The sequence below is a fragment of the Raphanus sativus genome, chromosome 4 (assembly GCF_000801105.2).
Source record: "Raphanus sativus cultivar WK10039 chromosome 4, ASM80110v3, whole genome shotgun sequence".
Taxonomy (NCBI): Eukaryota; Viridiplantae; Streptophyta; class Magnoliopsida; order Brassicales; family Brassicaceae; genus Raphanus; species Raphanus sativus.
Window position 1 is genome coordinate 43,292,283 of NC_079514.1, and position 14,410 is coordinate 43,306,692.

Genomic DNA, 14,410 nt, shown 5'->3' on the forward strand with positions numbered 1-14,410 from the left:
GCAAACTTAATTTTAATTGGTTGATATTATATGAATCTAAATTTGTGACACATTAAGCATTTTGTTATTTTAAGATTCATATCGTCCAGTATTTCCCACTCTATGTTCTCTCAATACTAATATCTACAAGAAATAGATAACTTATATTTATAATTTAATAAAATTTTAAACTAACAAATTGATACATGCGTAAGAGTTATAAGTTTATAAATTTACAGAACCCGTGTATAAGGTAAAAAAGGAAAAATAATATCACTTATTAATTTTTTAATTTATTAAATCAATGCATAAAGTAAAAAATATAGACATGATTTATTTTATCTTGATACTTGGCTATTATTTTATTTTATCTACATTAGTACCACACAAGTTTCAACGACTATCACTGATCGATCGGAGCCTCGGTAAACGGCTTTCACTCATCCATCGCCTTCAACTCTCAAAAACTTTTTTATATATACTTTTTCTCTATAAATTCGCAAACTTCCTCTGACTTTTCTGAATCACTCAAAACTTGTTTTTTTTTTTTCTATCTCACGCCTAAATTTTCTGTCTCTCTCTCTCTATCTCTATCTATCCTCCACCAAGCTTCATAGCTTGCAGCAACAGCACCAGGTACTCTCTCTCTCTCTCTCTCTCTCTCTCTCTCTCTCTCTCTCTCTCACCTACTCTCTCACTCACTCATCGGAAAATTTATGCTCCGCCGTATCATAATCATTTCGTCTCCGGTTCCGACCATCGTTGACTTTTCTTTATCTCTCTCTTTTATTCAGATAGATTCCAAAGTTTTAGTCTTTTTGATTAGGGTTAACCGCTAGATAACTATTGGCTTGATGGCTTCCTCTTAAGAAAAAAGAAGCTTGATTCGTGACGTCATCCTTAAATGAAGAGTCTCCTTTCTCGTGATCATCATCATCTTTAGGACAAGTGGGATTCACCCATCAGACAAGAGTCATGTTCCTTATGTTTTCCCCTCTTTCCATACGCCTATGCGTAGATTCCCTCCAAAACCGTTACCCTCTGTTTTAACTTTTGTTCTGTTTTAAACTTTCTCTTTTTGGATGCCCACTTACATAAAAGGGCTTTAAAGTCTCTTCCTTCCTTACATTCTCTCTCTCTGTTAGACTGTTCTTATCTGCAAATCTGTCAGAATCTGCCGCCTCTGGTACGGATTGTCTCCAACTATTTCGATGCATTATCGCAATTCTTGATCCTCTGTTTCTATTTCAGGATGTTGGAGAAGGTTGAGACTTTTAACATGAACAGAGTAATAGAAGACTTTGAGGAAATGAGCAGAAACGCCGCTCAAGTCCAAAAAACAAACCTTAAAAGACATTATCCACAAGAACCAGTCCGCCATCTACTTACGAAACTTCGGGATCAGTGGAAACACGACGGACCCTGAAGCTTTCAAAGCACTGGTTCCATTAGTCACTGACTTTGAGTTAGAAACCTTACATCCAAAGAATGGTTGATGGTGACACGTCACCTATCCTCACTGGCCGTCCCGTTCCAGCCATTTCGTTAAGGTAAACATCTCTTTTTGCTTTTTTTCACTACTGATTCACTAATGTTTTCCCAGAGACTGATCAATGAATCTCTCTGCTTCTCTCTGTTTCTCTCTGTTTCTGTTAATATAATATGAACAGCTCTGGAACTAGTCAAGGCCGTCCAAAGTTTGTTCCTTTCACTGATGAGTTAATGGAGAACACATTACAACTCTTTCGCACTGCTTTTGCCTTCAGGAACCGGTATAGTGACTCAATTAATTTATTTTATATTTTTATACTTATATAAGATATTTTAGTTTTTTCAGTTTAGTTATAAAATTATTGTGACGGAATATCAAAATTATTAATACAAAATACATTATACAAAATTTATGGATTTATACTAACATTATTGCTTAGTTATTCTTTAATAGATTTAAACTAATTTAGATTAGATTTAAATTAATTTTAACCAATTTATAACTCTTAAACCAAGTTGAGTAGTATAAGACGAATTTAAAAAAAAAATCATTTCGGATAATACTGAATTGCCGACTAGACCGGTTTTAAAAACCTTTTCTCTGTTTCATCCACTTACTTGAACAGAGAGTGAACAACTACTAAGTATGTTCTATGCCTTATGGCGATGTTTCATTTGTGCAGAGAGTTCCCAATAGATGATAACGGAAGAGCTTTGCAGTTTATCTTCAGCAGCAAGCAATACACATCATCAGGAGGTGTCCCTGTTGGAACAGCAACCACAAACGTTTACCGCAACCCTAACTTCAAAGCAGGGATGAGATCAATACAATCCCTCTGTTGTAGTCCAGACGAAGTTATCTTCAGCCCTGATGTCCATCAAGCATTGTACTGCCATCTCTTATCAGGAATCCTCTTCAGAGACCAAGTCCAATACGTCTTTGCCTCCTTCGCTCACAGTCTTGTCCACGCCTTTAGAACCTTCGAACAGGTTTGGGAAGAGATCGTTACCGATGTAGAACGAGGTGTTTTAACCAACCGTATCACCGTCCCATCGGTACGTACCGCTATGTCAAAGCTCCTCACACCTCCTAACCCTAAGCTAGCGGAGACGATCAGAAGAGAGTGCTTGAAATTGAGCAACTGGTACGGGTTGATTCCCGCCGCTTTTCCCGAACGCGAAGTATGTTTATGGGATCATGACTGGCTCCATGGAGCCGTACGTGAAGAAGCTGAGACATTACGCTGGCGAGCTACCTCTTGTGAGTCATGACTACGGTAGCTCCGAAGGGTGGATCGCTGCTAACGTTACGCCGAGATTGTCTCCAGAGGAAGCTACGTTCGCTGTGGTTCCGAATCTCGGTTACTTCGAGTTTCTCCCTGTGTCTGAAACAGGGGAGGAACCGGTTGGTTTAACTGAAGTTAAAATAGGACAAGAGTACGAGGTTGTTATAACAAACTATGCAGGTTTGTATAGATACAAGCTTGGAGATGTGGTGAAGATCGTTGGTTTCTACAACAAGACTCCTCAACTCAAGTTCATATGCAGGAGGAACCTGATCCTCTCGATCAACATCGACAAGAACACTGAAAGAGACCTTTCAGCTTTCGGTAGAATTCAGCAGCGAAGAGACTCTCAGAAGAGAAGATCGAAGTTATCGATTTCTCGAGCCACGTTGATGTAACTACAGAGCCGGGACACTACGTTATATTCTGGGAGGTTTCTGGTGAGACAAACGGAGATGTTCTTCAAGATTGCTGCAAACTGTTTAGACAGAGGGTTCATTGATGCTGGGTATATGAGTTCTAGAAAGTGTAAGACTATTGGAGCTTTAGAGCTGAGAGTTGTCGAGAGAGGAACTTTCAGGAAGGTTCAAGAACATTTTCTGGGACTTGGTTCATCGGCTGGACAGTTTAAGATGCCAAGATGTGTGAAGCCAAGTAATGGTAAGGTTCTGCAGATTCTGTGTGAGAATGTGGTGAGTAGGTTCTTTAGTACAGCTTTTGACTGAGTATTGTGAAATCATAAAATGTGGTTTTCTATTTGTCTTTATTGTTAATAGATATAGTTTACTTTTTGTTATTTAATTCAGCATGAAAAAAACCTTTTTAACTTTTATAAATAGAAATATGAATGGATCACAGTGGTTCTACTTATTTTGTGCAGTCAATATTTTTGTATAGTAGAGTAAGTAAAGAAAGAAGGTACATTGGTTGGTTTGGTATCTGCATCTACACGTGATTGTGACATCATTGGTGGGATCTACTAAAGTTCATGTCTAAAAGCAAATTGTTGTAAATGAATGGTACTTGCAGTAATGTGAACAAAAAAAGAATGGTACTTGCAGTAATGTAAATCTTAAAGTAACTATTCATAATAAGAACACGCATGACTGGACTAACACAAATGTCAGAAAAGGCAGGTTGATACTGAGCAAGACTGCCATGAGACAACTCTATGAAATAAATTTCAGTTGCAACCGAGTCACTGAGATGACGTTATCTATTTGTATGTAATAAAATGATCTCCAGAAGATACATAAGCAAAAAAAAAACTTATAGCTTTGTGACTGACTTCTAGATTCAATACCAAATAGAGACAATACTGATCACCAATTGGGCCAAAGCAGACCAAACACTTTTACATTCAGTTCTAACGACCTATTATGGATTCTGTTATACAAAAGAATATTAGAATCCGATCCACACAAAGAGAGGGAGCAGGAAGAATACGTTCTGTAACACGATGCCGACGGCGGCGGCGGCAACTACGGCTCCACCGAGGATAACCGGTGGACCGGAAAGTAGACTCCACTTTCGATAGATCATCGTCTTCCTCTTCTTCAGAACTTTTGATAGATAATGGGTCTTCTTCTCTGGCTTCTTTCAGTGAAATCGACTCAAGTTTCTGTTCAATATTGGGCTGTTAATTTGAAAATTAGGTTCAAGGCCCATTATATAACGGATTTTTTTTGTCGGCTACTCAACGGTTTTTAACTAAAAGTTAGAAAAAAACATTTGATTCTTTTTTTGACCCAAAAAAAAACATTTGATTCTTTTGACCTTAAATTTACATTTTTTTTGCTAATCAGTTAAATTATTTGTATACTATTGTCTTTTTTTTTAACAAATCTATTGAAAGAAAAATGGATTTTCTATCTTTCCAAATGTCCACATGAGTAATTGCATATTTTGGTTGACAAAAAAAAAGTAATTGCATAATTTGAAGTTTACAAACCATTCTCATAATTTAATCATTCCCAAAATGATCTAATTTTAAAATAAAGAACATCTAAAAATGATTTAATCACAGTATGCATAAAAAAGGGGCAAATCTCTAAAATAACACTTTTTAAGTTTTTGTCACAAAAATAGCACTCAAAAAATAAAATGACCAAAATAGCACTTTTTGTTTTGAAAATTTTAATTTTAAATTTTTTTTATTTTAAATATTTGAACATATTACTAAAACCTCACCTTTAACTCTAAACCCTAAGTCGTAAATTAATTAATCCAAAGGTTATAAATGCATATTTACCCTTCAATAAAACTTATTTTGGTTATTTTATTTTTATGATGTTATTTTTGTGACAAAATTTGGTTTGATGCTATTTTTGTCTTTTTCCCGTAAAAAAGGGGCAACATCTAGTCTCTAAAAGGCAAATTATAATTTAAAACCTATAATTAATGCCACGAGAAAGAAAAAACAAATTCACCAATTCAAAATGTCACGAGCCGACCACCACCAATCCTCATGCCCTAAATCGATGATATTGTCCAACGACGAGAAATACGAATATGCAGTTTCCGAGTTCTCAACAGAAGCTGGAGCATTTGCGATCTCGCTGGTGATTTCAGACCACGACATCGTTGCAGGAGACAGACTCTCCATCAGATTTTTCATCACGTTTCCCAGGAAAACATTACTTTCCCACTCACCAACATTCTCATGGTTGGAGTTGGAGAAAGAAAGCCTCCTGACAACGTTCTCCCTCTGGTTCTCCAGATCTTCAAGACTTACCACCACTGGCTCTGTTTTTATCGGTTTAATGTCCTCTCGTTGCTCTGTAACATCACCCGCTCTGTTACCTTCTTCGAACATCGAAACATGGAAGTTCGTGGTGGCCTGGGATGCACTGTTGTTATTACAAGTGTGGTCCCCGGCATACGTCACTTCGAAAATAGAAGGATCTGTGTCTGATTTCTGGATATGCTTCAGTGCTAAACAGTTCTGCGTGAATTGATGTGTGCATCTGTAGTATCCTCTGTAATTAACAGAAACATATAAATAAACTTAAAGCAAAAACAAACAAAGGAACAAAAGGCTTGTAAAGTCAAATTAAACCTAGGATTTATGGATCCACTAATCTCTTTTGCCCCGTACTTTCTCCAGCTGTATCCATCATCAACTGAATCCTTTTCTTGTCCTGTTCCGACAAAAACAAAAACTTTCTCTGTCTTCTTGTCCGATATTTTCCTGTTCCAAAAAAAAAAGTTCAGACACACAAGATCTCAAGTTGAAGTCCAAACACAGAGACGAAGAATCACACTGTTTTTAAGCTCAGTTTACCTCTTTTTATAATCTTTCTCATCTGTGTCATGACTTCGCTTAACGATGTTCTTGTCGTCATCGTTGAAACTCAACATGAAAATGGCGTTCTGGTAGATACGGAGGATTTCAGAAATCAAGGGTTTGTTGGATTCAGCTGAAGAAGTGTGTTTGAAATTGCTCATCAATCGTTTGGTTAGCTCTATCCCTTGTTCCAAGCCGTTGATCAGGATTTTCTCTTCCATCGCCACCTCTGTATTCACTTTCAAAACCTTCCAACTAAAATAATAGCTTTTAGGAAAAAAAAAAAATATTCTGTGTGTTTCTTTTTTGAGTGATGAGTTTGTGAGTTTCGTCTGTTTCGTATTTATAGAAACTGAACGAGGAGAAGAATCTATCTATACGGGTCATCCCACGTGTTTATACAATAATTTTTTTTTTTTTTATCACGAACAATAATTTTTATTATCATTTCTTTTTAAGCTTTACACACTAAAAAGTTGTGTGGTAGAAGTGAGGATCCTGGAGAGAACAAGACAAAAGGTAACACACTGTTATTTAATCTTATCTTAAATATGTATAAACTGTTAAAAACTATCTAACAATGCAAAAATTTGAATGTAATAGACTACTTGTTTATGCTATAAAAAACAGTATTATCTATCTACATACAGTATTATATATATATTACTATGATTTATAAATAGTTAAGACTACTGGTGATTAGTAAAAATAATATAAGGAATAAACTATTTTTAATAAAATTTAATAGAATAAAACTAGTATTCCATTTATTCTATTATTTTTAGTTGTGGAATCATTTTTCAAAAATATTTTTTTATTAATGAATATGGAATAAATAGGGGTGTTTTTACATTTTTAAATTTTAACTGATAAATATTACAAAGAACGTAGAGAATTAAACGTTTATGAAAATTGTATTTAATGAAAGTGCATTCCAGTTATATATATATACAATACTAAGTTTATCTTTCTAGCAAAGGTATCTCCAACTCTACTTCATTTTTTATTCTAAACATTATTATAGAGTGAAATCTTTTCTAATCTCATTCCATTTTCAAATTCAAAATGAGTAATAATTGTGATTACTCTATTTATTGAGTAATCTTACACATTACTCCATTTTGGAGTTAAATTTTTTTATTTATAAAATAGTATTTTGAATTTTTAATGTTTTTATTTATTACTTAAATAATATTTAAAAATGACACAATAACATTAAAGAAATATTTAATAATTTTACATAAAAATGCATACAATATTTTTTATAAAAATGATGATTTCAAAATTTTCTTGTTCAATTAGGAATATCAAAGATAAATAAGCTCAAGTTTAATGATGAAACGCGTTATCTAATCATTTGTGGAAAAAAAAATTAATGCTCGTTATTGAACCAATATATATATATATATATATATATATATATATATATATATATATATATATATATTGTTTTAAATTATTTCTTATACTTTTTAATAATAAATGTTTAATTTAAATAATTTATATTTTAAAAGATTTTCGTAAATATAGTTGGGGTTAGTTGGTAAATTTTGGTAAGTATAAAGTATTATTTATATTTATTAATAGAATAAAAATATGAATCATTTACGAATATTATTTTTAAAGTAAAAGTGGAGCAATACATTTGACTAAAACTTAATTATAATTCTGATGTTACACCGTCTTGAAGTAAAAAAAAGAGTGATGTATTAGAAATGCTTTTACTTATCTGATTATGCTATAAAAACACAATAGTATTATCTATCTACCTAGTGCCTACGGTTACATTTTGTTTTCCTATCTGATATAATCTTTCTCTGTAATTGATAACCCGTTAACTATCTCTCCTAGTCACAGTAGAAACCATATTTGCTGACGTCTCGTTAAGTTTAGCTAATAATCTTATAGTATTAGATTTTTAATTTGATGGGTATAAATTTTTGCCGACTAGACCATAAACAATAATCTTCAAAGAGAAGAGACCTCCTAGTTGTAGCGCGTTGATAGGATCTGGTTTAATGTAATTTTTCTGTTCCCGCTGACGTGAGGACTCGTGATGTCATGGCAAGTTTAAGTAGCTTGTAATGATAAATCTTACATTTTAAGGTTATCAGACATTGTATATAGTACGTTGATTACAGGACCCTAAAAGCAAATCGAGAATCTATGGATCAAATCAAACCATGCAAATGTGGATTTTTAATCTATGCAACGTGTCTGAACAAATGAATAGTTTATGATTGACTAAATTAAGTAAACTGACTGAGATTTGGCATATACATGCACATGACCTTTTTCGTGATAGATCAATAACTTTACTCATAATTAATTAAACACAAGTGGACATATGGTTGAAAACTGACAACAGCTCACGCTTAACGATCGCATAATTAATTAGCTAGTGGTTTGTAACTTTGTCTCAAAATGTTTAGGTTTATATACGCAACAAACACAAAATAATAGTTCTGTAGAGTGTTTTGTATTGAGGATACATTGCCTTATTAATTCATACATCAGACTGGAATGTTTATAATTTATAAGCTTAATTAACGTTGAAATTATATGTCTAGTTCAGCTTTTGAGGTGTGCAAGACGGTATTGGTGGATATATTTAGAAAATTGATTAGAAGCTCAAGATGTCTGCAAATGTAAAAAGTAATTTAACCATAAATCAATTTTCTTAGACTTAACTCTTCAACTTGTGAGAAAAAACACTTAGAGCACCTCCATCAATAAGATGAAGGTGGGTATCAAACAATTATTAGGTTAGAAAAAAAAAGTGAGAGTGATACGGTTTCGGTTCAGAGAGTTGATTGGGACTCTTTTACATTCTTACTTTACAAATATCAATCATTCATTTGTTTAGTGTATTATATAAAAAAAGAAAGTTTAATTTATTTACTAAAGATGTACTAAATGAAAAAATAAAGAGGGATGAGAACCCTTGTGTGCTTCTCAACTAATAAGGTTGCTCTTACTTATGTACAATGTACTAGATTCCAGTAGCAATATGTGATAGTCAAGGACTGACATTCAGGCAAAATGAATGGTCCCACGTTCCGTCCCCAAGACCCAATCTATACCTTTTTCCCATTCTGCTGTATGAGCAAAACTTCCAAACATATAGATCTACCTTAAATATAAAATACGATATTTATGATATACGTGTGTTAGAAAAAAAGAAGAAGAAAAACGTACAATAAATGAAATTTCAGTGAAGGAATACAACACATCTTGTAATTTCCACGAAAGGTCTTTGTATGCGCGTAGACGAAGACTCAACTCCCCTTTTAGAGGCGCACACAAGGTCACGTCAATGCCGATCAAAATATTCCTTGTACACATAAATATATACTACTACATTATAAAGGGTTTTAAAACTTTTGATCGATGAATGTTTTTTTTTTTTTTTGTAAACAGATCGATGAATGTTTCAACCGCATTCGTTTAGCAAAAAAATAAAAAAAAATTTACCGCAAGTCATAAAATACACAGTTTGAATATTGACCGAAAAAGACAACGAACTGCTGGAAGATTTCGTTTTGAGGAACACGTACTTTTTTTTGATAGTGGGTTAAGCTCTAAATTTTATAACTCCTGTTTTAAATTTTTGGTTTCCCAAAGCAGTTGTTTTTCAAATGATATGTACTTACTTTTCAGGCTTAATTAAGTTGTATGGCATTGTAAATTGTCACCAAAAAACTGTGCTTTCATGTTTGATAAAGTAATTATGTAGAATTATCTATCTTCCATTGGTTTTTCTTTTTTCTTCCATTGGTTTTTTACTATGTAGATAGATTACTAAACATAATTTTATCATTTCAAAATTACAAGTCAAAGTCAAAACCAATGGGTGCTAGAGAGTTACTGTTAGTATGGACAAAAGTATTAAATAGAAATTTACACAAATCAAAATTGTAGATTAACGAGGTGAGAAACTGAAATTTAATTTGCTCATCTATACTAGTGCACTAATTAAATAATTTTAAATAGTAATAACAATAATACCAACAGTTATTATTATTGATGTCTGCATACAGACAATTCGGTGTTAGTCACGCCAAAGTGTGAACTGTGAACAACTGAACACATAGTCTTGTCAGATAAAACACGTAGGAAAATATAAACACTTTCATTGTATTTATCTTAATTGTAGGTTAACTATCGGATTTTCCAGCCTCTCTAATTAGCCATGCGCAACAAACAGTCTACATGGCCACGTTGTATGAGTCGGGGGGCATCTGACCCCAATGATTTTTCAAAATTTAGTGTAAAGCATTGAATAAACTCTTAACACCCTATTATTTTTAGCGATTATGCTCCAAATTCATTGAACAATTTTATCTATGTCCCAATAAATTTTTCTTTTGTCTCGGCCCCTGGTTGTAGATAATAATATGATGTAATGAGAGACCAGAGAGTTTCGGATAAATCATGAAGTATTACGTATTAATATAATTCATTTTAAAGTTTCTGTTGATGCTAAGGGCATCTCCAACCCTACTCCATTTTCTACTCCAAACATCATTTTGGAGTAAAATCCTCTCCAACCCCATTCCATTTCTAACTCTAAAATGGAGTAATGGTTAGGATTACTCCATTTATGGAGTAATCTTACACATTACTCCATTTTGGAGTTGAACTTTTTTTTATTTATAAAATGATCCTTTAAATATTTAATGTTCTTATTTCTTATTTAAATAATATTTTAAAATGATACAACAACATAAGGTATTTCATTATTTAATAATTTGACATAAAATACATAACATAATTAAATAACAAAAATAATATAAAATAAAATTAATATAAAATAAATGATTTAAATATCTGATTTCAAAAAAAATTACTCGATTTAAGAATATCAAAGATAAATAAACTCATTTTTATTACGAAATGCATTAATCGATCATTTGTGGGAAAATATTCTAATGCTTATTATTGAACCAACTTATACATTATGTTTTATTCTATTTTTTATGATTTTTGGTACCTTTTAATAATAAATGTTTAATTTAAATAAATTATATTTTTAAGTATTTTTGCAAACATAAAATAGTTGGGGTTAATTAGTAAATTTTTATAAGTATAAGATACTATTAAAAATTATTAACTATTTTTGGAGTAAAAAATGGAGTAATACATTGGAGTAAAACATCACTCCATTTTGGAGTTGCACCATTTTGGAGTAAAATTTGGAGTAATACATTGGAGATGCTCTAAACAGCTTGATTGATTGAAAGGAATCTTTGATTGATTGAAAGGAATCTTTGAATATATAACTGTGAAACAATTTTGGTTAATAATAATAAAAAATATAAATATATTGATATATACTAGTTACAAAAAATAATATATATATATATATTGATATATATAGAGAGCTTTTTGTTATTATTAATTGTGATAGGGTATAATCCCTTAACATTTGAAGCTATAAGTTATGAATGGTATTGCGCGGATAACTACGGTCTGAACCTAATAACAATAAATTCAAATGAGTGATTTACAGTATAAGGCAGTTTATGAGTTTTAATTACACAATAAGACAGTTTCTACTCTTGAGGTAGTTTTTGATGACTACAAGCTAACTAGATTCGGTCTTAAAATTAAGTGGGTCCCATAATTTTAATTTTCTTTTCTTTCTTTCTCTCGAACAAAGAGAAATAATTCTAAAAACAAATTTCTTAAACATAAACAATTTTATTGTTTCTTCTCAAAATCGAAGACAAAATATTATAGAGAGAAAATGGAGTAGTCGAAAGAAACGTAACAGAGCATTGGTTTATTCCTCGCTGAGGTTGGGACCGAAGTTGTTTTTTGTCTTTTTTAATTTTGGGTTCTAATCGGTTAAGCTATATAATATTTATAAGTTTTGGAGGTATAAAAACAAAAAATAATGAAGATTACATGATAAAAATCAATGGTGGCTATGAACTATATTTGCAGGAAACGCAGAAAACCCTGATATGAAGAAGATGAAATTATTACAAAATTGCTCCTAATTAAAAAAAACAGTTTAAAAAAAATTAGATGACGTGGATGTGTACATAATGCTAGTGTACACGAGTACATTGGATGACCACATGGATAAGTACATAATTTAGATGATATGGATGTGTACATAAATTGTGTATGTACATTTGTTCATGTACACGAATACATTTGGCGACCAGTGAATGTACATAGTGTTAGTGTACGCAGGAACAGGAGAACTAATGTATACACGTATGTACGCCCTTTGGACATGATTCAAAGTACATTTGAACACACAGTTTTGTATACATGGACACCGAGAGGAATGTACATTGTACACGCTGTGGTCGATGGACACTAAGGTATACATGCGGATAGGCCTTCATGGGAACTAATGTATACACGTGGGAACATGGGAACTAATGTATACACATGAATACGGCCTTTGTATAGGACTCATAGTACATTTGGACGCCCAGTTCTGTATACATGGACACATACATGAATATACATTGTACACGTTTTGGCTGATGGACACTAAGGTGTACATGGGCATAGGCCTTAATTGTACACATGTACACAACATGCATGTTCATTGAACATTTGTTGTACATAGATAATTGTTTATACACGTGGGAACATGGAAACTAATGTATACACGTGGATACAACCTTTGTAGATGACTCATAGTACATTTGGACGCCTATTTATGTATACATGGACACAGACAGGAATATACATTGTACACGCTGTGGCCGATGGACACTAAGATGTACATGGGCATAGGTCTTAACTGTACACATGTACACAACATGCATGTTCATTGAACATTTGTTGTACATAGATAATCGTTTATGCATGGACATCAGACGTTAGTGTACAAACGGACACCGTCATATAGTGTACATACGGGCAGAGGCGTGAATGTACATTGTGAACGCTGTAGAATATGGGGACTAATGTATACACGTGTGTACGTCCGCGCGGACAGGGACAATACGTGTCATCTTCTTCTTATCGATCACAAATTCCCAAAGCGAGCCGACGGAGGTTAATTCTCCAGGAATGACTATGCAATGGTCCAACATTATAACTTGCGAAATGAATTGGAAAAAAGAGATTAAAGGAGGGTTTGAGAAGATGAAAGAACTGATAAGCAGAACAAACATATTTCTTACAGCAAAACGTCCGAGGAATATGCAATCTTTCTGAAGTTTTGATTTTTTATTTTTTTTGTTATAATGAAAAAGATAACAAAGTTGAAAAGGAACTGTGAGATGGTAAAATCCCAAAAATCTAGACCGTCGGTTGGTGAGATGGATGATGTAATCAGATGGTTGTGAATGGGTAGATATAAGTCTTGTCAAAAAATTCAGAAAAGATATACATCGTCTAAAAAAATAAAGATGAAGGGTAGAGAGAGATTCTCATTAAAACATTAGATTTAATTAGTCAAGATGTTAGCACTTTTAGTTATGTGGTGACCAGATAGTTAGGACAAATGGGAAACTGTTACAAAAAACTACTTTAATAGCACTAAGTGCTCCATCCTGTAATTAAAAACTAGAAACTGTCTTGTGATGTAAATTTGTTCAAATTCACCATTTTATATGATTTTTTTTTATTGTAAAAGGAACTTTTCATTTATATTCGACTTTGCCACTGAATTATTATCTATAAATGACTAATGTTATAGAACACAAAGCTATACTCAGGACTTTATATACATCATAACATCAATAACATCGCCACTGAATCGTTCTTTTCTTAATGGGAAAATAAAGGTTCAAGCACTGGCATTGAGGCTATATCTAGAAGGTCATATGATTGTTATGAATTATATTATGAAACGTCATGCATGTGTACTGATATGAAAGATGTGCGTTCACCCATTTAACATATTATTATTGGGTTATAAACAGTGTTTTGAAAACCAGATCAGACCGGCCGGTCGAACCGGTCCGACCGTGACTCGCTGAAGAAGCCGAGTCTGGTTCGGTTTAAAACCCGGATTTGAGAAAAACCGGTGAAACTGGCTGAAAACCAGTAAAACCGGTGACCCGGGTTAATTTTAAAATCCGATTCTTAAAAATTAACATATAATTAAGTGTTTTTTATTATTACTAGCTAAAATTTAATATTTGATAATTTATGTTCAACTATTATTATTTAATTGATTTTTTATTTTCTAAAGAAACAATGTAAAAATAGATTTTTTACTCTCATATACTATATATACTATATTTATTTTGCCATATTCATAAAATTTGAGATGTTAATTGTAAAAATAAATAAATATGATAATTATAACTCTAAATCATTTGCTTTTTTTTTTAATTCAGCTCACATAGTATTCATTGTTTATTTTTAGTTAATAAAAAATAGAGAGTGT

At 32.5% G+C, this 14,410-nt stretch overlaps 2 protein-coding genes across 2 annotated transcripts; one reads left to right on the forward strand and one right to left on the reverse strand.

Moving 5' to 3' along the window:
- Nucleotides 1-1,231: 1,231 nt before the first annotated feature.
- On the forward strand, nucleotides 1,232-3,626 carry LOC108853684 (jasmonoyl--L-amino acid synthetase JAR1). The gene is given in 8 exon segments (XM_057009761.1): nucleotides 1,232-1,315; nucleotides 1,317-1,451; nucleotides 1,453-1,529; nucleotides 1,650-1,751; nucleotides 2,154-2,634; nucleotides 2,636-3,070; nucleotides 3,073-3,231; nucleotides 3,233-3,626. Coding segments are annotated over 8 exon segments (1,722 nt in total). The 3' UTR covers nucleotides 3,482-3,626.
- A 1,487-nt stretch (nucleotides 3,627-5,113) lies between these two features.
- Nucleotides 5,114-6,429, reverse strand: LOC108851086 (probable WRKY transcription factor 46). Its single transcript, XM_018624511.2, has 4 exons — nucleotides 6,423-6,429; nucleotides 6,040-6,271; nucleotides 5,815-5,946; nucleotides 5,114-5,734 (listed from the first exon to the last, which is right to left on the reverse strand). Exons 1-4 carry the CDS (start codon nucleotides 6,427-6,429, stop codon nucleotides 5,182-5,184), a joined length of 924 nt encoding a protein of 307 aa, XP_018480013.2. The 3' UTR covers nucleotides 5,114-5,181.
- Between the last annotated feature and the right edge of the window lie 7,981 nt (nucleotides 6,430-14,410).

Coding starts and splice junctions, on each gene's coding strand:
- LOC108851086 (XM_018624511.2), bottom strand. Junction 5,947..6,039: donor GAGAAAGATTATAAAAAGAG/GTAAACTGAGCT, acceptor TTTTTGGAACAG/GAAAATATCGGACAAGAAGA. Junction 5,735..5,814: donor AGTGGATCCATAAATCCTAG/GTTTAATTTGAC, acceptor TGTTAATTACAG/AGGATACTACAGATGCACAC.